Source organism: Xyrauchen texanus, chromosome 12 (assembly GCF_025860055.1).
Source record: "Xyrauchen texanus isolate HMW12.3.18 chromosome 12, RBS_HiC_50CHRs, whole genome shotgun sequence".
In the NCBI taxonomy this organism is placed as follows: domain Eukaryota; kingdom Metazoa; phylum Chordata; class Actinopteri; order Cypriniformes; family Catostomidae; genus Xyrauchen; species Xyrauchen texanus.
The window spans coordinates 9,252,151-9,279,251 of NC_068287.1; the positions used below are offsets into that span (position 1 = coordinate 9,252,151).

Sequence of the window (27,101 nt, forward strand, 5' to 3'; positions counted from 1 at the left end):
AATAAAACTACAAATCCCATCGTGCCTGTTCTTAAGCAACCAATGCGCATTCAAATTTTTTGTTGTCTGAAGTCCGCCATCCAATCAGAGAATAGGATGTTGGATCACATGACGCGGGGCTTGAGCGCCTTCATTCTACGCCGAGAAACGTAACCGTGTGTCCTGCGGGAGAAACTCGGAAACTCACACACTGCGCTGTCATTGTCGCGTTTTCTCCTCTTCCAGTGAATTTGATAGGCGACGTGAGACTGGTTGGGCTCGGGGATTGCCCCGCAGAAGCGATCAAACATGCCGGTCCGTACCAACTGCTGTCAGGGATCGTCGCTGGCCTGTATGGCCTCGGCCTCTCTCGTTCCGCCCCCGCCAATCAATACCCATCAGCCTGGCGTCAACACCTCTCTGCTCTACAGCGGCTCCCAGTTCCGCGGCCACCAGAAGAGCAAAGGAAACTCTTATGATGTCGAGGTGGTTCTGCAGGTAAACACTTTAGTCACTCTGGCTGTGTTGCTAAACCTAGTGAGCTTTCTATCTAGGGAATGTTTGGGTGCTGCTGTGCGCATGCGATTTCAAAACATACTGCTCTTGTGATGCCCAAAAATACAGTCTAGGTAATTAGCTCACTAGTTTCGTAAACTATAAAGCCCAAGAATGATGTTAAGGTTTGTAGATCACTAGGTTTTGAGACTATGATTTCCTAAACTGCTCTTTAGGTAAGCAGGTAACTAGGATTTAAAATCTGATACCCAACACTGTTGTTTAAATAGGTATCTCACGTGGTTTTGAAAATGTTGGTGCCCAAACTGATGTCTTGACATGCAATTCACTAGTTTTTGAGACTATGAAGCCCAATAATGCCTCATAGGTAGGTGGATCTCTAGGTTTTAAGACATGTTGTATTGGTAGGCAGCTTACTCTGTTTAGTCTATGATGTCCATAAATGCTGTCTAGGGAGGCAGCTCACAAGGCTTCGAGACTATGATACTCAAAAATGCTATTTAGGTAGGCAGCTCACTAGTTTTGTGAACTATAAAGCCCTATAATGATGTTTAGTTTTGTAGATAACAACTAGGCTTTTTAAACTATGAAGCCTAAAAATGCAGTCTAGTTAGGCATCTCACCAGGACTATGAAATACAAAATGTTGTATTGGTAGGCAGCTCACTAGTTTTGTAAACTATAAAGCACAAGAATGATGTTTAGATTGGCAGATCACCAGGTTTGGGAACTATGACACCTAAAAATGGAGTCTTGGTAGGCAGCTCACCTGGACTATGAAATACAAAATGTTGTATTGTTAGGCAGCTTACTAGGTTTTGAGTCTACGATGTCCAGAAATGCTGTCTAGGTAGGCAGCTCACCAGGACTATGAAATACAAAATGTTGTATTGGTAGGCAGCTCACTAGGTTTTGAGTCTACGATGTCCAGAAATGCTGTCTAGGTAGGCCGCTCACCAGGACTATGAAATACAAAATGTTGTATTGGTAGGCAGCTCACTAGGTTTTGAGTCTACGATGTCCAGAAATGCAGTCTTGGTAGGCCGCTCACAAGGCTTCAAATCTCCCATTTTGCATGTCATTGAATCTGGGCCAAAATATAGCAGTGCTCAAAAATGCTATCTAGGTTGGAAGATCACTAGTTTTGTAAACTATAAAGCCCAAGAATTATGTTTAGTTTGGTAGATTACTAGGTTTTGAGACTACAACACCTAAAAATGCAGTCTAGGTAGACAGCTCACTAGTTTTGTAAACTATAAAGCCCAAGAATGATGTTAATGTTTGTAGATCACTAGGTTTTGAGATTATGAGGTCTCAAAATGCAGTTTAGGTAGGCAATGTCTCCATCTCCCATTTTGCATGTCATTGAATCTGAGCCAAAATATAGCAGTGCTTCCGTAATCAGTATGGATCAGTTACTGATCAGTTGGGTGGGGTTAGCATGTTTTTAATTGGATGTTTTTGCTTTGGCTCACATTTGCTGTTCTCTCCTAGTAGTATGGAGCTCTGCCAAGTGCATTACAGTGATTTTATTAAAAAGATACTTGTTTTTGTCCCACAGCACGTGACTATGGAGGACTCGTACCTGTGTGGATACCTGAAGATAAAAGGTCTGACAGAGGTGAGGCAGTCAGTGACCTCACAGGCTTTTGGTCAATATGACCTCATTTCTAATGGTGTAATCAGACTGTGACCGATTTACAAAATCCACAGCAGTGACAATAGTTTGTGATCTTATGACAATTTATGGCAGGAAATGATTTATGATGACACAAAGACAAACTTCTCTGTTATCTGACTGAATTGAGCTGTATATTGTCTGTACAAATACTGAGCCACAGTTTATGTCTTTATAGTGCTGCTTTCCTTGTTAGTTTGGGACAGTATCAAGAAGATAATGAAGGGTTAATCGAAATTTAAGTGGTTAACTGATTTATTGATCTATAACTTGATCATAAGTCACGTTCACACATATAGCCTTTTTCAGAAAATTGCTTACAATTTCCAGTTTAGAGGTCATGTGTGAACACGACCTTCTTGAAAATACTGGTAAATTTCACTCTGCCAATTTTCCTTAAATGCGACGTTGTATCATATACTATAAAGTTCCTTTTTGATGGTATATGTGAACAGCACATTTGGTACATTTACCAGTAAATTATTTTCCTGTAATTGACCTGCTTGCATGTGTGAACAGGTCTATTGTGTGGCACAGGAAATGTTGCTTCTAAAATATGTCACTGTAAGCATACAGTTCCTGCAAGGGCTGGGTGAAATTGCTAAAAATAATACATATTTTCTCTCTTTTTACATAACTGTAAATCAGAAGGTCGCTGGTTCGATCCCCACGGCCACCACCATTGTGTCCTTGAGCAAGACACTTAACTCCAGGTTGCTCCGGGGGGATTTTCCCTGTAATATGTGCTCTGTAAAAGTCGCTTTGGATAAAAGCGTCTGCCAAATGCATAAATGTAAGTCGAATTTACCAACTTGAGCGACGTACTGAAGGTTAAATCAGAGATCCTATTAAAACATTTTCATATTAATGCTATCATACTTGCAAGTCGTGAGACCAGGAAGGATCATGGAATTAGTCTAATTACACATTAGTAGTGCTTTAAAATTGAAGTGGATTAAAATATTTAATCGTGATTAATTGCATGATTTTTCGTAGTTAATCGTGATTAATCGCAGATTTCGAAAATGTTTAAATTTGACTGTATATACTTTTCCTTTAAAAATGCATTTATTTCCTTTTTAGGAAACAAAACCAAACTATATGGTATAATAATGTTTAATTACCATTTTCCAAACTAAGGGCCAATCTCATTTCTCCCCCTTACCCCTCCCCCTTTGTCTGCATCTTCCCCTTGGCCCTCAATATCGAGTGAAGGGGGGTAGGGGTAAGAACGTACTCTAAGAAATGAGACGCCACTCGATTACCGTTTGCATCATCTTCCCTTGCTGCTACGTCAACAGAGGCGACAAGCGCTGACATAAACAAACGAAGATGCCGTCATCTCAGGTTGTGATATCGATCGCCTGGGCTCTCTTTATCTTTGCACGCTTGTGTGCCATCAGTCGAAGACACCGTTAAATAGCGATTCAAAACAAAAACATTACAATTAAAACCGCTTGAACATTTTATTAAAAGTATCATAAAACACGAGTGTCATAATTATAATATCAATTAAACTGCTGAAAATACTTACATTTGTGCGACTCAGTTCGCCGTTCAGCCATGAAAAAAGTTTGATGCCGGCACTATTGAGAAATTCATACGTTGTAACCCCTCTCTTTGAAGTGTAGTCCTCCGCAAACTTCGTTTCAAGGGCTATGTAGCCCTACGCCTTGGCCCTAGCCCTTAATCAAAATGAGAATTGAGACGCCACTTCACCTCACATGAATACGCAAAACCGAGGGGGAGGGGTAAGGGGGAGAAATGAGACGCAGCCTAAGCCTTCTACAGTATAAAGATAGAAATGCCCTAAAATAGCACCAATTCGAGTAACATTAAGCGTTTCGCAAAGTCTAATTGGCAATTTGAGTAATTGAAAGAACTAGTCCCCTTATGTTGAGTTTTTATTGCAATGGGCATTACATCTCAAACTCTCATCCTCCACAATATTAATTGTGGCTATCAACTTTGCTATCCAGCAATCGCGAAGCCACATTTATATGATTCGTGCCGCTTTGAACTCCATGTGAAAAGCAATGCAGAGAGCATCTTGTTTTGCTCTGTGGCTGGCACTGTCATGGAATTGTTGTTGTGTGTTTGGAGTGTGTACGTCGTGTAGTGAAATGACCCCAGACACATCACAACGGTTCCGACATATTCCAACCAGTGTTTTGAACTCACAAGAAGCTGAATCGAATGTGAAAATTGGTAAATACATTAATGGCGTTTTCGAAAAATGTACGCGTTAAACATTTTAAATTAATTGCATGCATTAACACGTTAATTTCGTCAAGTCTACACGTCAGACTTCAGGAAACTTAATGACAAAAAAAGCGCATTAGAATTACTTCACACCCCAGTAAAGAAAGAGATCCTGGTGTTTCTCACTCTGTGCTTTTACTTTCTGTAGGAATATCCCACTCTGACTACATTCTTTGCCGGGGAGATCATAAGCAAGAAACGTCCTTTTTTAACTAGGAAGTGGGATGCAGATGAGGATGTTGACCGTAAACACTGGGTAATAAATACGAATCATGACACAATGCTTGTGTATAATACTGTTACACGAATCACGATTATGAATCTTTATGAATCATGACCCAAAAGTGGGTCTGCAAGGTTCAGAGCTGCAACTGATGGGCTAAATATGTCTTTCTGTCATCTCAGGGGAAGTTTCAAGCATTTTATCAGTATGCAAAAGGCTTTAACTCAGACGATTTCGACTATGAAGAACTAAAGAACAGTGATTATGTTTTCATGAGATGGAAGGTACTGTCTACTTTATTACTGAAACCAGTTTCACAACCTCTCTGAAGTTAAATCTGAATAATGAAATAAATGTGCTGTAAGAATGTTGTCAAATTTTGTTTGTTTCATTCAGGAGCAGTTTTTAGTTCCAGATCACACAATCAAAGACATCAGTGGTGCTTCCTTCGCTGGCTTCTACTACATCTGTTTTCAGAAGTCTACAGCCACAATTGAGGGCTACTACTACCACAGGAGCTCTGAATGGTACTTCTATAGACACTGATTAACTGTAATCTTGGGCTAAACCAACTGCAGTTCTGCACTATGTTTGCCTGGAAATTGATGCAATTATGTTTCCATAATGGTCTTAGTATAGAGATATTTATGTATTTGCATTGAAATGACATAAAAGGGTGATATTGCTTTAATTGAAGTTGACCATGTCCTGATAATGATACTGGTATCAGAATCGATACCAGTATCGTGTACTTGTACTCTTGCTCGTACAAATGCTCCGATACCAGAAACTGATACCGTCTGACATACGAATGTTATTGTGTAAACATTCAGCTCACAAATTAATATTAAGTTATGTCCTAGTGTGGTTATTAAATTGCAAAAACTGCTATTTAATGAGATAATATAGTTTGCATGTGCTGCATGCTTCAAAGTAAATAGTTTTTTTTTTAGAATGTATAAATGTAAATTTGAAGCCCGCTGCTCATCCAAGAAGCTCTAAAACACCTTCATGAGAATTCACACGCTCTGTTTATAACAGATTACAGCTTGCAGAGCACTAATTCACTATGTAGCGTGCAGCACATACAGACTACATATTCATAATTAAATAGCAGCCTTTTGTGGTTTAATAATTACATTGGGTCACATAGTGTCCTGCTTTTCTGGAAATAAGGCGCTAATGTGAAAGGGCTTCACTCCAAAATAAAAGCTCAATTTAAATGGAAAAGAAGTACAAAAAAATATATCACTACTATATATAGTTTTATAATATTCACTACTACTACTGATTGTAATAATATTAAATCAATTATAATTATTAGGGATGCACCTATGTATCGGCTGCCGATATTTATCAGACAATTATTGACCAAATTAAAACCATCGGTAATAATCATTCAAAATTGATGGTTTATAATTAATTAGTAACACACTTTGTAAAAACTTCAATCCAGAAATAATAATAGCCACAATATCTAAAAGGTTTCGCACTCCTAAGAACATTTCATTTTCATTTTTTCTCATTCTCACCTTAATGCGTAAAAAAACACCATAAACGGACGTGACACCTGTCATGTATTGGAAATTATTTCTTTTTAGAACACTAAAATTGCATTTGTACCTATTTATACATGTGTTATGCATTCCTTAGTAAAACATGATTTAATCTAATGACAAAATAAGGTAAGTTGTGAAATATCAGTATCAATATTGCCTTTAGTTTTTTGTTAAAAATGGTATCGGCCAAAAATGTTCATGTCAGTGCATCTTTAATACTGATCTTATACTTAAGCATTATCGCACATCTGTGATGCTGTTTTGCAGCATTTTATATGACAAAAATAACTCAAATGTTGTTTTTGATTGTGCTGTGAGTTTCTGTATAAAAGCACTTAATTTCATAAAAATACGCTACACTATTATGTTAAACAAAATGTTCTATTTTCATTTGATTAAATTCATTTATTTACATTCTATTGTGATGATAAAATAAAAAAAATGTAAATAAACAAAAAAACAGGTATCTGTATCGGCGAGTACCAAAAAGGAAGTATCAATACTTGTACTCTCCAAAAAATGGTATCTGGTCATCCCCAGTTTTTTAGTCGAATCTTTTAAAGGACGTAATCAGTGCTTGAGACGCTACTTTGAAACTGTAGCTTCAGAAGCTACAAGCTATTCATAACTTTAAAGTAGTTAAACTACAGGCAAGCAATAAAAAAAAAAACTAAAATAGTAGTTAGCTACATTACAAACTGCTAACAAAAAGTAGCTTACTACATTGAAGCTATTTATAGAAGAAAATATTTTTAGATGTATAACAACTGGATGTTTGAAGTTTTAATTGCAGAACTCTGTAATATCACCTGATAATAGTATATTTAATTAGGGTGACTTTCCCGTTTCCCATTTATCATGGTTTTTACTATGATAACCATAGTTTAACAATGGTATTTGTAGTAAAACCATAGTAACCACAAATTTAACCATGGTTACTACATAGTTACTGTAACATTACTATAGTAAAACCAAATGTTTAATATTGGTAAGGGTTCAAACAAATAGGGTGACAACTTGATATGCAGTAATTAAACTAGAAAATGGCCTATTTTATTAGTAATATAATCAAACTGTAGTGATAACAGCAATTAACTAAATATTTTGTTTAATAAAGAAGAACCGATTCACTTAAATGATTAATATTTTCAGAGCACTACAAGAGAGAGAGGACGAATTAGGGGAGCGTGTTTGATGACTCACTCGACTCCGTTGCTGCGTTCACAGTACAGTGTGACAAATGTAGCGTCTTGTGATGCTACAGTGCTAATTATTGGAAAATCTAGCTTTTACTGGAAAGCTGCACTATTTTGAACATAACTGAGCTACTGTCTGAAAAATTTAGATAGTAGAGTCGCTACTTTTAGTTTTATTTGATTTCTTTTTTTATCCCCTTTTCTCCCAATTTGGAATGCCCAACTCCCACTACTTAGTAGGTCTTGTGGTTGCAATCCGCGCATCTTATCACGTGGCTCACTGTGCATGACACCGTGGAGACTCACAGCATGTGGAGGCTCATGCTACTCTCTTATGATCCACGCACAACTTGCCCCATTGAGAGCGAGAACCACTAATGATGTGACCATGTGACTCTACCCTCCTTAGCAACTGGGCCAATTTGGTTGCTTCGGAGACCTGGCTGGAGTCACTCAGCACAGCCTGGGTTTGAACTTGCGACTCCAGGGGTGTTAGTCAGTGTCAAAGAGTCACTACTTTCAACAAACTACTCCCCAACACTCAAGTGAACTGTTCAGTAATGACGTGAAAAAATAGCTGATTCAGTAAATCACTGAAATGGAGATCTCAAAAGCACTGATTCTTGGTGAATCAAAGATGCTATTAAAACATCTAAACGATCTTGATTCGTGTTACAAGGAGTGGGTACAAAACTTGTCTTCTAGCACAGTCTGTATGCCGAATAAAAAGTGCTATAAAATCTTTGCGGTATTGCTTTTATATCGCCATCAAATATATTATCATTTTTTTGTTCTATTTCTTTATTTTTGGTGATATATAACCCTTCCTCTTTTTTTTCACATTCTGTACACAGGTACCAATCTCTGAACCTCACCCATGTCCCTGAACACAGCGCGCCCATCTATGAGTTCCGGTGACAGTTAAGTCTTGACGTCTCGGTAAGAGGGCGAAACTACAGCAGACAGACATGAGAGAAAAAGAGGAACTGTGATTATAATGCCAAAGACTCGGCTGTCCTCTACCCTCAATGAAAGAATAAAACGGACGTGTAGATAAATGGACAATTGCAAGAATTATAGATGGAGAACTCTTTCGGGAGACTGTCTACACAGGCGGAGCAGCGAGTGCAATTCTGGGATTTGCATCAGTGTTAGCGTTTGATTTTCCTTTGACATTTTGAGTTTTTAAAGCTTCTGTCCAATGATAATCTTAGAAAACCATTTTTGTGCTTAACCTTTTGGGATTAAAGTCACTTTTGTTCTTTGCCCTGGATGGAAGAGACAATTCTATATGATTTTAATTTGCTAAAACAGCATGGCCAATCTGGAAAGCTGATTTAGAAATTTGCTTTAATTTATTAATCATTCTGTATGAAAAGACTATGATGAAGTGGAAATTCAAGGACTGAACAGGACGGTGTATACAGACACTGTGTCCATGTGTCCATGATTATGCGCACATTTGAGGACGATATCCTACAGGTGATGGATATGGCGAGTTGCTATTTTCTGTTGCTAGTTTGGCCCTCAGCTGTTGTTTTGCATAACGTAAGGTGTATCATCAAAAGTCACATAGATGGCAGCAGGGTCCTTTGCTTCTATGTGTGCTATATTTTTATTATGAAATGAAATGGAGTCGGGTGTTTTGGAAAGAGGTATATATATATAAATATCTATATTATCCCATGGTTTTAAAGCTGCTTCGGATGAAACTTTTGTTTCTGATTTTGAAAGAAGTTATCTGTCAGTAGTTTTACGCTCCTCGTTTTGCTATGCAACATGAAAAATCTCAGCTTGTAAGAATCTCAAGTATCTTCGGTTTGAGAATATTCACACCTCTCACTCGCTCACTTTAATACAGCTCAGAGAGTATTGATTGTCACTCAAGGTGGCAGAAGTGTGGCATTGCTTTCAGTTTTGGCCATGATGTCATGGAGGATAGGCAAGTGTTTTTATATGAGGGCTCTGGAATATGTAACATTTTTAAAAGCAAATAATCCAGATGTGGACGACGCTGTCATGTTATGGCCCATCTTGATCATCCATCTTGAAAAGTCATTTTTGTCTCGAGTGATTCATGTCAAGATGGCAGCTGATCCAGTTCTGTTGCTATAGCACGGACTGCCTGTGAGAGCTGCAATCCTCACCACTTGGAGACTTAGCAACGCACAACATAAAACATCTGAGGCTTTAAGGAACCTCTCGTGAGGTGTTGAAAGATGAGTGTAAGCTACATGATACAAAAAACCCAGATAAGTCCATTTAAGCTTTAGTCAAACCCTTTGCCTTAAAAGTCAGAGATTTGTGTATTATACCACTTGTATAAGCATTCAAGTTGTTTAAGCTGTGTACAGACCGGAAGACTTCCTTGAAGAGGAAACGAATGTGTATGTGTTCAGGTTATGAAAGTGTTTTACAGCGTTTGACAATGAAAAAATGCTGTACCTCATCCTCCAAAACCTCCTTTTTAAAAGTAGACTAGTGAATATTTAACAACAGGATAATTCGGCAACATCTTGGCATTATTGTTTTTTGGCGTAATCATGTTGAAGATGTCATAATGACATTTTGTACATACAAGGTAAGAGTGGAAAAAGGATTCCTTTCTATTTTGGGTCATCCCAGGCCCAAATCTGGCTCTTAATGCAGAGTGAGCCACAAGACGCATTAGATGGGATGCTTAAGAGACATAATGTCCATGCAAAATGCATAAAACACAGCCAAATAATTGCCATGTTTTGTTAATTGTACTTTGTTTTTCCTGTTTGATTTCTTGTTGTCTTAAATGCCAGATGTTTGTGCTGGATTGCGTCTAATTATCTGCTTCCCTGAAGGTCAAAATCAATGCTGATTTTAAAAGACAATGCATTCTCACTGCACAAACTCTGTTACAATACAATAAGTGAGGGGTGTACATAATAAAGCTATGCTTGTGGTGTACATGAATGATTTAATTCTCTAAAATTATGAGTGGTGTTTTTATTGGCACAAAAGGATTAATAAATAAAGACTATGGAAGCATTCTGAATGATCTGAGTGGAGTTTCTGCTGTTCTGTGTGCAAGTTTGAAGTGAACTAGAAGAAATTACTGCATGTTTACAAGCACAAGATGGCAGTGTCTCTTTGCATGGGTTATCTTCAGAATCCCACTTGGAGAAAAACTGATTTTGTACTTTCTACATAAGTTCGTTTAATCGAGAATTTGGAAAATGTTAAGTACAATTTCCATGTAAAAATTAACGCTCTAGCTTATTTGATTGTTTGTTATCTTTACAATACGTAATCATGTTTCAATCCAAAAATAGAAAATCTCGTCATATTTATTTCTGGTAAAATGTCAATTTTACCAGACAGTATTTTACAGAGATGGGCCACTTCTATTAAAATGAATGGGAGAAATTTGAACGGTCAACGGATGAAGAAAGGAAGTCCCGCCTTACATGTTAAAGAGCCAATCATCTTTTGGATACAGACATCGCCTGTCAATCAACTTGAGAACACGCATGCGCTTTAACTATAAAAGCTAGGAAAATTGCTTTTTTTTAATTTATTTTTTATAAAAGAGTTATCTGAGGTAAAGAAGCACCATTTATGATACCAGTGTTGTCAGATTTTACTGCTGATTTGAAATATGTTCTTTGATCGTAATCTTGACCAACCATTTTTTAGATTTCGGCCTTTCTCCATTCAAGTAGATAAGAGCTGCACTATCATGACTGGAAAAAAACTCCCGAGAGCGTTCCAAAGATGACCGACAGTTGAACGACTTGCGAGAAAGATTTGGGTGCAAGTTTATTTATACCATTTGTATTGTTCATTTTGTTGTTACTTTAAGGACATTTTGTAAATTCTTATGTTCATTTTGAACTCAAAATTACCTATTCTTGATCCAAAAAATTATCTGTTTGTTACCGTCATCGTGTTTTGCGTGTTGCGTGCACAGATCTTGATCTTTAAACGAATTTTAAAGCAAAGTGATGTTGTCTAATAGCTTCCCTGTGTAAGGTTTCCCTGTGTCATGTGGTAAATTATTAAATACCTTAAAAAGTATTTAAATAATTGTACACTTTCAAAAGCATGGCTTAATTCAGTGCTAATTTGGTTAAGTAAAATGTTCAAACAAAGAGTAAAATGTCATTTAAACAGAGTAAACTTTACTTGAGAATTTCGAATTAAAGCTAACAAGAATTGTATGTAGCCTTTACTTGAAAATATGGTCTCTTAAATGTACTGACAATTTCTGCATGGAAGTATTTCTTAGGTTTCCTAAGTAAACCCCACTCCGAATGTTTTTCCACTGTGTACTATGGCTGTGCATACTGTGCAGTTTAGTCTGAATACAAAATGTGTGTGCTGATATCCGATTATTTAATAACATCAACCTATACCAATAGTTTGGTGATTCAGCTTTTTTTATGCTGTGGTTTCAAATCACTGGATATTAATTTCATGTCTACCATGATTCAGAGTAACCGTCTCAGTAGGAAAACACTGAAATATAATCAGCCCTAATTATAAGCTGTGTTAAACAATCAGCCGATGTCCGATATTGCAGATAACTGCTTTTAAAAGCCATGCCGATATTTGGCTAAAACATTGGTGCATCACTACTACCTACCTTTTTTTTTAAGTAGTTGAAGCATAATGCATCACCTGCTGTACAGCTGCATACAGTGCAGTATATATAGAATATACTACCATCTATCTAAAAACATTGTATATAAAAGATGGTATTATGCACCTATAAAGGTTTCAAAAAGTAGTATGCAACATTGTTATCACATAAACTTTGCAAATGCTGCATGTTTATTTCAGCGAATGCTGTGCGGGTATTGCATCATATCAACAAAATAAATGTTGTGTGTAAATGTATTAACTAGGAAGTCCTCCTCAGTCCTTACTTCTGATTGATTCATCACATTGGAAATGGCAGGTGAAGTTTATTACATTGCCTTTATTGATATTTTATTCTCTGCAATGCGTTCTGTTGTATAGGACATTTTGCAAAGTATGTCTTGTATTACATGCATACAGAAAATGTGCATACTGTGCACTTCATACATACTGTATACTGTAAAAATAGCAAAAGCATGTATGATAGAAGTATGCCATTCCAAACATAGCCATTGACGGGAATGCATGAAGGATCAAATACAAAGTCTGAGATTGAACAGAGCAACATAATTAAACAGAAGCAGTAATATTCATGATCTACTGTATATGCAATTACTTTTATAAGATTAAGCTCCAAGTTACTAAACCTTATCCGAAGGTTCTTCAATCCCTTTTACCACCTGCAGAAAAATAAGTGTAAAATGTATTTGGTATTTCAGAAGTTTGCCAGAGCAATATCCAGAGAATGGCCTTTTGTTGAACTCCATAGGAGTGAAGGTAAATTGCACGAGTGCCGTTTGCTATTGGTGCATTGACCTGCTAAGCAACCCTATAAACAATGAACTTTTATTATTTTATGTTATGTCATGCGAGTACCAGTAAACCTGCAGTTCATGCAGAAATATCAGGAACACAAAGTTTCCTGATACACAGTATATTTCATAATGTACTTAACGTAAAAAAAACAGATAACACTGGTTATTCCCATTAGTCAATTTATTACCATAAGAAAGTAAGCACAATATGATTCAGAGTAGAAAATGATAAACATCACCAGAATCCATGGATATTCAGCAAGAGGCCAGTTAGCGTTTACATTCCTTTCAAGTTAGAGGAACGCAAAAAATCACAGAACTCACAGACGTGAATAAATTCCAAAATGACATAAGTTCACAACAATGAAACTCCAATAGCCTGAGACCACATTTGAAAATCTGGGATTCAAAATCTTTAAAATTGCACGACTTTTAAACCCCTCTTTACGTACAGTATAAACACACATTTGTACATTATGAGTAATGCAATATTCAGTGTTGATGCCATGAAAACAGATTTTGTTTTACCAACAGCCATTACGGTGACTGCTGTTGGATGCTGTTAAGATTTCTCAACCAATAATCTGATTTCAGATGTTGACAGCCCTAGATAACATCCTTAAATTCCGTTTGATTGGTCAAGACTTGTGCAACATTCATGCAACATTCCACACAGGTCTCAGATTCGAAAGTTGGGTAGCAGGGGAGAAGATAAAGCTTAGATTGTAAAATCACAATTCAAATGACAGCTCTGTGTTATGTCGATATCTCTGTTGTCACTGCCTGTGGTTGCACCTGCTGCATTCATCTTAAAACTACTAAAAAAACGTGTTGAGTGAGGGAGGGTTGATTCACGTTGGGGTAACCTCCTCGTGGTCGCTATAATGTGGTTTGCTCTCGGTGGGGCGTGTGGTGAGTTGTGTGTGGATGCAGAAGAGAATAGCGTGAAGCCTCCACGTGCGTTAGGTCTCAAAATAAAACACATGCCCCCACAGTCTGAATGGGCATGGTATACACTCATCTTATGTGAAATTTGAATCTGAAGGGAGCGTACAGTAGGAAGGGCACTACAAACCAGCTCCAAATGGTATATGGAATAAGTGTACATTGATAAATCACTTCACAGGAAGTGAAGACAGAATATTACAAACCAGTTAATGCAAACCATCATAGTACTGACATAGTGTCTAAAATAAGAGACCCTGGATTTAGCTAAACTTAATTCACCTCATGTGCTTTCTATGCAGTTGTGTATAGCACACAAGATGCGACCGTTACATCTATTTGGTTATTTAACTGTTAAGAAGATTTTTATTTTTAGTAAACAGCGACAATCATTTGACTTATGGGTTACAAGTCTGGGGAAATAAATTAATTTAGTTAAAATTAAACTAAATTAATTAAATTTATCTATCTATCTATCTATCTGTTTGTCTATTAATCTTCAAATGTAATTATTTCTTTTAATTACATTCAGACAATGCTTTATCAAGCCAGCATCAAAGTTTGTCTTGACAAGCTTATGTAATTATTAGTCATATTATAATGTTACTGAAATAGACATTGATCTGATTGCTTAGAACAAATTGTGCAGGATGTTATGCGCAGAAGTTTAATTTTGCTACTTTGGGTTAGCGCTAGGTATTTGACATTACAGTTTTACTCATTCGCTTTGGCTAGTTTTTTTGAAACAGTCTTAACATTCTCTAAACTGTAAGTGCAGTTGTCACAACTGTTTTATGTGACATCACAAATGACTGCAAAATGTAGTAAAACTTAATTTATGCTTCACAACCTTATTGTGTCAGTAAATTGGCCAATGCCACCCAAGTGAAACGTTTTTTTTGTCATCGTGTGAGTTTTTTCGCCATGGTAGTCAACCCTGGAAATGTTTGTTGTATACAAATTTCATTTTTGTGCAACTTTTTCGTTGACTGACTGCTTACTGTATTTACAAGAATGTCAGTAAGGTAAAAGTTTATTGTACTCAATCCTGTACAATACTGTAGTACATAGAAAAAGGATATGCACATCTGAATGTAAACATTCACATTTGCATGTCCATTATAAAGTCATATATAGTGAACAGAATATTGCCACAAAATGACATCCATGAAAAAAACAAAAAACAACAACAATAAATTGTTCCTCCTCACAGTATGTAACACTACGAGTTCTCATCTTCTTGGTGGACATCCTGTTGCTCTTGTTGGACTGGCCAGAGATTTAGCAGACATCACAAACATTCCATGTCATTGATATTTATTGAATATACAATTTGAATATACAATTTGATAATTGAATGGATCATTTTGTATGTGATGGCTCACACGATGAAAGAATGTTTAGAAGTTGTGAAGAGTGACAATTTCACTGAGAATCAACTCATCAGTTTTGATCAGCAAGCCATGTGCATTTAGTTATTGTGCAAATTGTAGACTAGTTTTCTTACACTTTTACACACATGTGCCAAAACATGTGCAGTTTGCTTAAATGTATAAGAAATTCAAATCTGGTGTGAACAAGAATCTAAATGTTCAGAGATTTGAACTTAAATTCAAGAATTGAGTCAAAGCGATTGAGAAAAACTGTAATAACCCAGCAATAGTAACAGGTAAGCAAGCACCACTATGATTACGAATGAAGATCTCCCTGTTTCCTGAAACAGGTGTAATATCTACATTTTCAATGAGTTTTCAGTGAGTCAGTCATTGTCATTCAAGATATTCAGCTGTTTCGCATGAAAGCAAAGATAAACAAAGGTCTGTGTTTTAGACGTGGGTTGGGCACACCCATCTAGTTCCTGAATCCTTTTAATATCTTGACAGGAAACTTTTTCTCATTTTTTTAAGCTTCAACTTCCTTGAATATCTAGACCGTTTGATTAGCCTGACATGCAGTATCTTGTAATTATGCCCGTATTTTGTTATCACACCATGATGGTTTAAAGTAAAAAAAAAAAAAAAAAAAATGTAATAGTAAAACAAAAAACTTTGGTAAATGATTATTACAAAGCAATATAATAGTTTTTAACACTGTAATATTGGAAAACATTTTTTTTTTTTTTTTTTTGCCAAGCATCTTGGATTTTTTTGCAAACATTTACAAACATGCACAGGATGCAGTGCAAGATCTATGCAAGTTCTATTAACAAACAACAAATGTGAAGCTTCAATATGGCTTTATTTGGTCTATTCTGAATAGATCATGCCAATACTGTAATGTAAACACACACAAAAATCTAAATACTCAATTCAAGCAAAATTACTAGTGGTGCTAGTCTATGTGGTCCTCTGCATTTGGCCACAAGTTCTAACCTACATCACATCAAATGTGTTTTCTGTTGATACACACTGGAAAGACCATTAATCTTTGGTCTTCCTCTCAATTGTTTGCACATCAATTAAATTAAATTGTATTTATATAGCGCCTTTCACAATACACATCACATAAACACAAGTAGAAGATGTTTCTACTTTATCCTACAAGTCTACCAGCTCTTTCAGCCAAGTTTGCATAACACAATCATTACAAAGTTGGCCCCTTTTACATAATATAGATGATCAACATTGATGAAGCAAAACAGCTCATGAGCTAAAAGAGAAATCTTGTTTTATCAGATTTTTGCTAACTGTATTGCATTTTATTTAATTTTTTCTTGAGCATTTTTCAATATGAAATTATGGGAAACAAAAGTATAGGTCACTGCTGTCTAATTCAGTTTATTTGACTGTTTTGAACATAATTGTAATAGTTTGTTTTACCAAAAAATTGCAAAATTGACTGTAGATACAATTATTTTCAATCGTTTTGAGTTTGAGTGAGAATAGATTTCATGAATTTTTCATGTGGTCATTGACTGAATGATGCATAGTTCAGTCCACAGACACTGATGTTGTGTTGATGGCATGAAGAGTTTTGAAAATGTAAACAAGTTATTGAGAAAAGCACGTAACAATTAGGGTTTGCTCAAAATGAAATTCTGTCATCATTTACTTACCTAACGACCCTGCATCAGTGTTGAGAGGCCTAAAAGACTTTACCAACTGCAAGACACCACCCCCCAACACTGTAGGGAATCAACAACTGGCTAATGACGTGAATGTGTTTTACTTTAGATTTGAAAATGCCCGTCACACAACCCACACCCGCTCTGAAATTCCCAGCACACAAACATTTACACCTCCTGCCACCACCCTCCTCCCCTCTCCTGCTACTCAACATGCACTTAAGATCTGTGAAGATGATATGTGCCAGGTCTTCCAGAAACAAAAGTCAAGAAAAGCACAGGGCCTAGATGGTGGCTCACCCACTTGTCTAAAATTCTGTGCTTACCAGCTGGTCCCCATTTTCACACATATCTTCAACTGATGTGAAGTTCCCTGCTGTTTCAAATGCTCCACAATCATCCCCGTCCCAAAGAAACCCAAGATCAAAGGACTTAATGACTATAGACCCATCGCTCTGACATCTGTGGTCATGAAGTCATTTGAGAGACTGGTCTTGGCCCACCTGAAGGACATCACTGAACCCTTTCTGGATCCCCTTCAATTTGCTTATAGAGCAATTTGCTCATCATCCACAAACAGGTCTGTGGATGATGCTGTCAATATGGGACTGCATTACATATTTCAACATCTAGACAGACCAGGGACTTATGCAAGGATACTATTTATTGACGTCAATTCAGCTTTTAACACCATCAAACCCACTCTCCTATGGACTAAATTAACCCAGATCTCTGTTCCCGCCGCTGTCTGTCAGTGGATCACCAGCTTTCTGACAGACAGGCAGCAGCTAGTGAGAATACAGAAATTCACTTCCAGCACATGTACAATCAGCACTGGTGCCCCCAGGGATGTGTGCTCTCCCCACTACTCTTCATCCTCTATACAAATTACTGCACAGCCAAGGACCCCTCTGTCAAGCTCCTGAAGTTTGCAGATGACACTACAGTCATCTGCCTCATCTAAGATGACGATGAGTCTGTAAACAGAAGGGAGGTTAAACAGCTGGCCATCTGGTGCAATTAAAACAACCTGGAGCTGAACACTCTTAAAACAGTGGAGATGATAATGGACTTTAAGAGGAACACCCCAACATTAACCCTGCTCACCATTCTGAACAGCACTGTGGCAGCAGTGGAGTCATTCAGGTTCCTGGGAACTACCATCTCACAGGACCTGAAGTGGGAGACCCACATACACTCAATTGTGAAAAAAGCGCAGCAGAGGTTGCACTTCCTTCACCAGTTGAGGAAGTTCAACCTGCCTCAGGCGCTGTTGATGCAGTTCTACTCAGCAGTCATTGAGTCTGTCCTCTGTACTTAAATAACTGTCTGGCTTTTTTCAGCTACCAAGTCAGATGTCAGAAGTCTTCAAATGATAGTTCGGACTGCGGAGCGGATTATTGGCACTCCCCTACCTCCCCAGCTAGAACTGCACACATCCAGAGTGACGAAAAGAGCTGTTAAAATTACTCTTGACCCCATTCACCCAGCACACTTCCTTTTTGAACTGTTGCCCTCTGGCCGCTACAGAGCTCTTAGGAACAGAACAGGCACAGGAACAGTTTTTTCCGCTCAGGCCATCCACCACATGAACAGTTAAAACTGCTATCAAATACTTCCTTTGGTAAATACAAGCATGTGCAATATACAATTCATTCATTCCTACTTATGTCCATTTTTCATTTATATTCTTTAACGTATCCTACCTCTTCTTCAATACATTACATCACCTGCACATAACTGTATATAAAATATGCTAACAACATTATTGCTCTATTATATATTTCTCTTTTATATATTTCTCTGTTATATCTTATTTTTTTATGTCACTCTATGTATATATGTTTAAATGTATATGAGATTTTAGGCAGAATGACAGCACCAGTCACCATTCCCTGTCATTGCATTCATACATGGTGACGTCACATGGAGTTATGGTGAATGAGGCTGTCATTTTGCATAGGAAAAGAAAGTCAAACGGGTTTGAAATGTCATGGTATCAGATGGTAATAATTTGCATAATTAACTATCCTGTATTACAGGGTACTTTCAAAGGAAAACATGGTACTACCACGTATAAAATAAAAAAAAAAAATACAATCACCATTATACATAGACAAATACAAGTAAAAACAAACAAACAAACATGGCAAAACCATGGCACGTTTTGGTACTTTTTTTTTGTAAGTGTTAACTGTTAACTGATAAATTAGCTTTATTTAAAAAATGCTATATAATGTTATTAATGAAAGCATAACGTGATATTCATGTAATTTTGTTGGTAAAATAATTAACTATATAAATAATGTATGTCTTTTAATATCAAAATCAAGTGTTTTAGTTCTTGTAATTATTGTATTGTATAAATATTGGTGACACAATAACGGACTCTCCTGCATCTGAAATTCCAGTCAGCGGAAGCGCGGGTTCAGTTCCCGCCACTTACTGCATGTATATAAAAGGATTTTAGAGCAGCCAGTCAGTCATCTGCGGGAGAGCTGCAGTCATCTTAATACATCTATTGGAATAAAACCTGCTCACTATGGTCGAAAAAAGATTTCCCGTCAATATTCAGCTCGTTGGAGTGATGCACAAAGAGGCAGCCAAAGTAAGACACGACTTGTTTTTTATCTTTTGCATTGCATTAGACTAATTTACTGTTGTTCTGAATGGGGTGCTTGATCATGTTTAAGAATTTGATTGTGTAACAATGTACTAAAATCTTTCACATATGACATGTTACTGTACGATTCACAAAAATTAATGATTATTAGTATAATTAACGGATTAATAATGAATCTCGATAGAAATGAAAACGAGTGTGTTTATGACAAACAGCTCAACTGTAAAATTGTTGTGTCAGGTTAACTAAAATGTGCTTCATGTGGTAACATCTAAATTAACTGGTTTTATTATAATCAAAAATATGATTTTCTAAACCTGACACAATATTAATGGTTAGACCAGGCAGAATTACTAGCTTCTTATTTACACTTTTTACAGTGTATGTAGTTAACGAATATCACTCGGTACACTTGTATAAATACACAATAACAAACACCGTGAAGTTAGACCTTTAATGTATTTCAACATATCTAATGTCATCTAATGCATCATATTTTACCCACAGTTGTACATGACCGCTGTTCTCTGGTCAGATCAAAATGAGATCACTGTGTACAGGTCCCTCGAAGACTTCAAAGTCCTGCATGTAAGTCTATTTCCATTTCATCGGAATACAATTTGATATAAGCATTGTTCACTTTAGTTGAATACAATTAAATGTACATACCGTATTTTTCACTTCAGAGAACACTCAAGAAGAAATTCCCTCCTTCAAACCCCATTAGAAGGTCAGGAAGGATCATTCCCAAGTTTAAAGGTAAATAGTCTGCCTGTTTCTCCTAAGAACATTTTGAATAAGTAAAGCCCATACATTAAGATTTTGATTATAAGTAATATAAAACATTTATTTAAAGCTACAAGAGTGAGAAGAAACATGCAGAAGTGGAGCCCCAGTAAGTCAGTGCTCAGACTGAAGGCTTTGGAGGAATACTGCACTGAGCTGCTGCAGAGTGATCCTCGCATCTCACAGAGCTCAGAACTCATCCAGTTCCTGCTTCCCAAACCCCAGGAGCTCAATTCTGACTTTGCAAAAAACAGGTACACCCCAAAACAAAAAGTAATGAATCTATCATTATCAACTGTCGTTCAATTTCACGGTGGAGTTTTCTCCCCAATTTGGAATGCCCAATTCCCAATGCGCTCTAAGTCCTCTTGGTGGCGTATTGACTCACCTCAATCCGGGTGGTGGAGGACGAATCTCAGTTGCCTCCATGTCTGAAACTGTCAATCAACGCATCTTATCATGTGGCTTGTTGAGCGTGTTACCACAGAGACATAGCACGTGTGGAGGCTTTACGCTATTCTCTGTGGCATCCACGCACAACTCACCACCATGCCCTGGATTAAAACTCGTGACTTCAGGAGTGGTAGTCAGCGTCTTTACTCGCTGATCTTCCCAGAACCCTCACAGTGCAGAGTTGATTTAAATCAGTAGTACTCAACTGTTGCGTTGCGACCCAAAATCGATGTGGCAAATAACAAGGGAAAACAGTGCTTGATGCAAATAATAAATTGCAATTAACCATATAAATATTATTAAACCTTATGCAGAATCACTGATTTAAATCATGCAAAATGTTTGGCTGTTTGTTAAAAGAAAGAAATTGAAGAAATGTATCCTGTTTTGTGTGCCAGTATCATGATCATGCCTTCGGAGACTTCTCTGGGCAGCAGTGGAGCTGGAACGTCTGACAACAGTGTTACTCAACCCTTTGTTACTGAAACATACCGCTGTGTTGCTACTTATGAGACCAAAGACACCAAGAATCGCCCCTTCAAGGTTGAAGTGGATGAGATTGTGGATGTGCTCATTAAGGACAAAAGAGGTAAGAGAGAATGAAATTTGGTCTTCTTCGAATTGCTTGTTGAACATCAATATTTATTGGACTTCTAAGAAATATGGAGTCTCCGCAGATCCTCTTCATTGTTTGTTGAAGTCGTAATTCGTGACTTTGTCTCGTCAGGGTGGTGGCTGGTGGAGAATGAAGCCAGAAGTCTTGCCTGGTTTCCTGCTCCATATTTAAAGAGAGTGGAGCTGGATGATGATGGCGGTGATGTGATGGAGGGTGAAAGTAAGTTGTTGTTTTTTTCCTGGAAATAAGGCAAGTTTGGCTGCACTGTGAATGTGTAACATTCTTGTTTGAAACCTCCTTTTGGAAACCTCCAGTTTTTACTGTATGTCTGTGCTCTCACTTGATAACTTTAGTTTAACTTTGTTTAATTGTTCTTATTAACATATTCATTGTAGTAGCTTTGACCCTTTATTCCTTTTTGGTATATTACAGAAGTTCAACTCCCAAAAATGAATCTTGATTTTGAGCCCCCAATAAAGAGTAGCAAAACACTCTTAATGGACCTTCACACCAGTGTATGGTTCCCAGCTTTTCGTTACGTGAATATGGGACATTTGAGCATTTTGAGCTCTTCGATACAGGACAGGGGTCCCCCTTTGAAGTATTTTTCTGCTTCAATGTGGGATACAAGGCCTTCAATAATCTATATTTCACCATCTGCTAAAATACATGTCCTGTTCGGCACGTCTTCATGAGACATCACATCTAATAAGGGACATTTGGCAACCCTAGTTGGCAAACCCTAGACCAGTGTTTCCAAGAGAATTTGGTTGTTGCAGCAGGGGAGCCAGTTTAGTTTATAAGACTTTCCTTTGTCTGGGTGTCCTTTACAAAAATTGAGAGTTTATGGCAAATTTGACACATTATTTTCACATGCAAAAGAGCTTTGCGCAATCTTGCGGTATATTGTCTACTGTTGCCAAAGGTTTGATGCAGGCTCATCACTACCAGTGAAGTTTTACAGCTCATTTAAATGTAAAAATAATGAGAGACAAATTTGTGGCAAGTTTGCAGCTAGTTTGCCATAACTCTGAATTATTGTAAAGGAATGTCATAAACAATTTAAGCATAAAATGATCAGCACACATCAATTTGTTCCCATTTGCCAGATTAGGCTTTCCATGTAAACACCTTTACCGACATTCTTATTGGCTAATCCAGTGTGTGCATGTCTGTTTATATTTTGCCATCAAAAGCAGATAATTAATGTCGAATTCCATTCAAAGTTGGATGTGGGATTTTCTAACTTGATATCTCCGAACTCTGACTACAAAAGGTATTCATGGCCCAATACTGGGAAGATTATGAATAAACAAAAAACAAAGCGGCAATGCTCCCGTTAGTTAGCAAGTGTTCTATTGCCAGCAAAGATGTCTCCTAGCAACCAAGTCGACAAACAAAGCTTCATTTCTAACATTTGCTCTACAGGTATATGATTATCAAAAGAGGGTATCATTTACCCTAATAGAAGGATGATAAAAATTCTAACTTTCCAAGTTAATTGGAACGCAGCATAAACTGATGATTTCAAATCTCACGTAAACACGGTTTTCTTGCGTTCTAAGATATTTTTGTGTGTACTGGTGTGCATCTAAACATGCACAATGTGAACACCCTTTCAATTCAAAACTTACTGAGAAGGGATTCACCGTTAGAAGCATATTGTTCAGAAGCTGACCCTTGTTCATTTTCAATTCTTCAGGTATCCTCTACATTGCTGCCAAAAGTTACAAAGCCACAAATAGTGATGAGATTTCTGTTGAGATTGGGTCTGTGGTGGAGGTGGTACAGAAATCTGACAATGGCTGGTGGATAATCAGGTAAACTGCCATCATGTACTACTGCAACAGGTTAAAAACTCAGACAGCTGAAATATTTCAGTATTTCATTAGTAATTCAAGAGGCTGCAAGAACCGTATAACATCCTCGTATCTGTGGACCAGTTTTGGCAGTTTGTGCATACACAGTATTGCCTTGTTTACTTCCAGTGACAGACACAAACAGTAATTTTACATAAGCACAATGTTCCATTTTAATCAAGGACTGACATTTCACTGCCTTTTGTCCATCCCTCAGATACAATCTTAAATCTGGCTATGTGCCATCTATGTTCCTGCAACCATACAATAACCCACGGGTTTGCATAATGGCCAATCAGAGGGGGATCTTTAGCTCCACTCTTGACCTGGCGCAGCATCAGCTTCCTGGAAACAACTCCTTGCAGCTCTCCAGTCGTGACCTCAACAGATCCCAGGGCAACTTAATGGTGCCCACAGGAAGAGGCCTGTGCCCTAGAGATAAGCAGATGTCACGTTCAATGGGAATACTCATGGATACTCATCCAACACATCAGGCCCCACCATCCATCCGTGTGGAGTTTGCCAAAAATGGTCAGCAAAGCAGTTTGAGTGATGATGGCGAAGATTTCAGCTTCAATGATGACAACAGCTCCTCTGAAAGTGATTCACTAAATCGTTCAGACGCAGAAGAGCATTTTCGCCGAAGTCGTACCCCTACGCCCATCTCTTCTGGAGGCCTGGGCCCTGATAGTGCCACCAAAGGCAAGATGACAGAAAGTAGATCAGAGCCAAACCTCAACAAGATGCCCAGAACCCCCAAAGTCCCACCCAGACCCCAAGCTCAGGAGATAATCAAACGCTGCAGCACTGTCACTCGCAAAAACTTACAAAGAACCAGTTAGGTCACCTCAGTATCAGAAAATAGCTAGACTGTTCTGATTTTTATCTCCTTGGCAAGAAATCATATTTATTTGCTAATGTGAAGCATTCCAGGTTATATATTACAGGAGAATGTTCCAGCCTTCAGTACAACATAAATAGTGTTACTTATTTTTATTAATTGTGATGCATTGCATAAACACTTGGGTGATGTTAAAGTGATCATTTGAAAAATAGAGGGCTGCAACACAAAATGCACTCCCCCACTTAAAGCTTATTATATTACATTTTGTAAAGCTGCTCTGTTCCAATTTATATAGTTTAATGCATTTTTAGTAAATTAACTTCTAGAGGTATTACTGTTTGGATCGGATGAAGGAAAGTTAATGATAGACAATGCATAGACATGGATTCAATTTTCTAATTTTTTTCTTTGAACAATAGCTCTTTCCACACTGGAAAATATCTACTGTGACTTATGTGCATTCCTTGTATACTTTTGAACATACTTGAATATTGTGCACTCCTCAGAGTCTACATTGTTGTACAGCAACAATGGTCTCACGGTCTGTAATATGTGTGTAAAATATATATTTAAATAAAATGGTTTTCCAAAATATTGTGGCATACTCCATGTACATCTTATTTTTTTATGAACGGACTGCAAACTTGTTCTGATTTGTAATGGTCTATGAAATGTATACCTAAATTTGTCTAAAACTTTCGGGCCATGAACGACTCAACATGTCTATAGCTAAAATGTTACATGGTATCACAATTCAAACTGTAAAGCTCAAACATCACCAAAACACTGCATACTCAGAAACAAAGGTGCCATTCAGCAGTTTTACAAAGAATGTATAACACTTGTCACACAGCCCTTGCAAACACCTAGATAGATAAACTCGAGATAAAATATAAAGAGGTGCAGCCTCCAAACAGGAATATGAAACTATCACCTCACACAATCATTATTTAAAAAATGTTGCTATCATGCAAAAGAATCAGGACTAGCCTTTGTAACTGCTCAACTCTGGAATCAAATGTATTTATCCTAATGTTTTGGAAACACTCAAATGAGAAAAAAAAAATGCCTCAGCATAACATTAAATGGAGTCAATGCACACTATTATACTAGGGCCACTAACCCAACTAATCCGATGTCCCTTGAAAGCCCATACATTTTTGCTACGTTGATGACTCTCTTCCACACTAGACCGAGGTTGTCCTATACCAAAAAGGAGCATTTCGGAAATACTCTCACCTACCACTACCAAAACTATCAATTACTGCACACTTTGGAATATGATGAAGTTAGAAAAGTTTTCAGAAGAAAAGAGATTGTGTAGGCCACGTCCACAATAATATGTTTATGTCTAATATGTTTTGGGTATTGACCCGTGACCCGAAGACATGATGTAATAACAACTGCAAAATAATTGATCTACTTTGGTTGTTAAAAGAAAATTAAAATAAAAAAATAAATAAATAAATAAATAAATCACCATAAGCTCAAGGAACAACTTTGTGTATATATACAGTATTACTAACAGTTTAAAAAGAAGTGTCCAACTTGCGGTTTACCATCGTTCTTTTAAATGTGACGTAATGTGATTTTGGGATCGTAAAGTGTCCAGTCGATCCGCAATTCAGAATCTCGCTGGAAATAGTAGGTCATCCTGATATTTCTTGCTCATGGTATTATGGATACGGAGGATTAGGACATACTACTCCATCGGCATACTACATGTGGTGATCCTCTGCAACTGGCAATAGCCCAATTGCGCCCTGGGCAACAGTAAATACACACAATACACTGGTGGAGATGGCATAACTACCCACAGCTAATCAGGAGGACCATATAAACGGAGTGAAAACCACAAAAGACTGAGCACTGACAAGTCACTAACCTGACTGCTGTCTTTTCCTAGGATCAGACTAAGCTGCCCATTACAACAGCCGTAGTTGCTAACTTCATTAAAGACCGACTCGCCCCCTGTCTCCAGGCTTTGCCTCTTCACTTCCTTCATGAATTCCCTACTCTTCAACAGAGCTCCTCTCACAGACTCCCTACTCACCTTCCCTTCACAACTCCTTAAATATACATGCCCTCCCGGGGAAAATTGTCCAGATCCACTGTCTGTGCCTCATCACTTCACTACACTGCTGGAGAATGCAGGCAATTTGACGAGCCATGCAATAGCCATCAGAAACGGAGCTTGAATGAGCAAAAAACCATTGCGGAAGTAGTGGCAGCAGCTGAGCTCGTGGAGTCAGCACATATGAGAGACTCCAGAGAAAGATACTTCACCTCATAGGGGTTTTTCAGGGTGACAGGTGCCGGAGGGTCCTCCGAAGCAAGAAGGACAGGCTTTGGTGAACAGATCAGATGAATCAATGCCCGCTGATTCGAGAGTCCTGGAAGCACCTGCATGGCTGGTCAGCTGTGTGGTCCATACCGATAGACCAACAAAAGCGGTTACAGAACACAATTATTTAAACGGTCGGAAAACATTGGCCATGCTGGATTCGGGAAGCACATTTAGCCTTGCACAGACTGAGGTCCTTCCTCTGTCAACACCTGTGAAAGTAAAGCTACCAATTACTTGTGTCCACGGAGATAACAGATTGGTGCCAGCCATGTCAGTATTGATATCTGACAAACAGGGTTCATGGAAGGTCTTCCAGTACCTCTCCTGCTGGGCCGGGACTGACGAGGGTTCAAACAACTGTTTAACAGAAGGCAAAGTAACAAACCATATATGGTACGACCCACTAGGAAGAAGAGTCCAGTCCTCCTAGCCACAAAGACAGAGAGAGGGCAAGTCAAATCGTGACATCCTAAATGATTTTCACAGTTGCTTCAGTCTGTATCCACAGGTGGATCTTTCGGGAAGAACAGAAAGAAGACAACATTGTATAACACTGCTGGGTGAGCCTCTATCACTGGCAATAACGTCGCCCTGGGCAACAGTAAACATAAACAATACACCGGTGGAGATTGCATAATTACCCACAGATGAGGTACATCAGTGGCTTCTGTCTTTTCCTAGGATCAGACTAAGCTGTCCGTTACAACAGCCGTTGTTGCTAAC

General features: G+C 37.8%; 2 protein-coding genes across 2 annotated transcripts; both read left to right on the top strand.

Moving 5' to 3' along the window:
• Positions 1 to 123: 123 nt before the first annotated feature.
• gid4 (GID complex subunit 4 homolog) lies at positions 124 to 10,426 on the top strand. Its single transcript, XM_052140125.1, has 6 exons — positions 124 to 477; positions 2,056 to 2,115; positions 4,583 to 4,690; positions 4,840 to 4,941; positions 5,054 to 5,184; positions 8,267 to 10,426. The coding sequence occupies exons 1-6, from the start codon at positions 289 to 291 to the stop codon at positions 8,328 to 8,330; spliced, it is 654 nt and encodes a 217-aa protein (XP_051996085.1). The 5' UTR covers positions 124 to 288; the 3' UTR covers positions 8,331 to 10,426.
• An 8,902-nt stretch (positions 10,427 to 19,328) lies between these two features.
• Positions 19,329 to 24,717, top strand: noxo1a (NADPH oxidase organizer 1a). Its single transcript, XM_052140124.1, has 8 exons — positions 19,329 to 19,458; positions 19,981 to 20,061; positions 20,160 to 20,232; positions 20,330 to 20,513; positions 21,111 to 21,301; positions 21,440 to 21,547; positions 23,031 to 23,148; positions 23,405 to 24,717. The coding sequence occupies exons 1-8, from the start codon at positions 19,393 to 19,395 to the stop codon at positions 24,027 to 24,029; spliced, it is 1,446 nt and encodes a 481-aa protein (XP_051996084.1). The 5' UTR covers positions 19,329 to 19,392; the 3' UTR covers positions 24,030 to 24,717.
• The last annotated feature ends 2,384 nt before the right edge of the window (positions 24,718 to 27,101 follow it).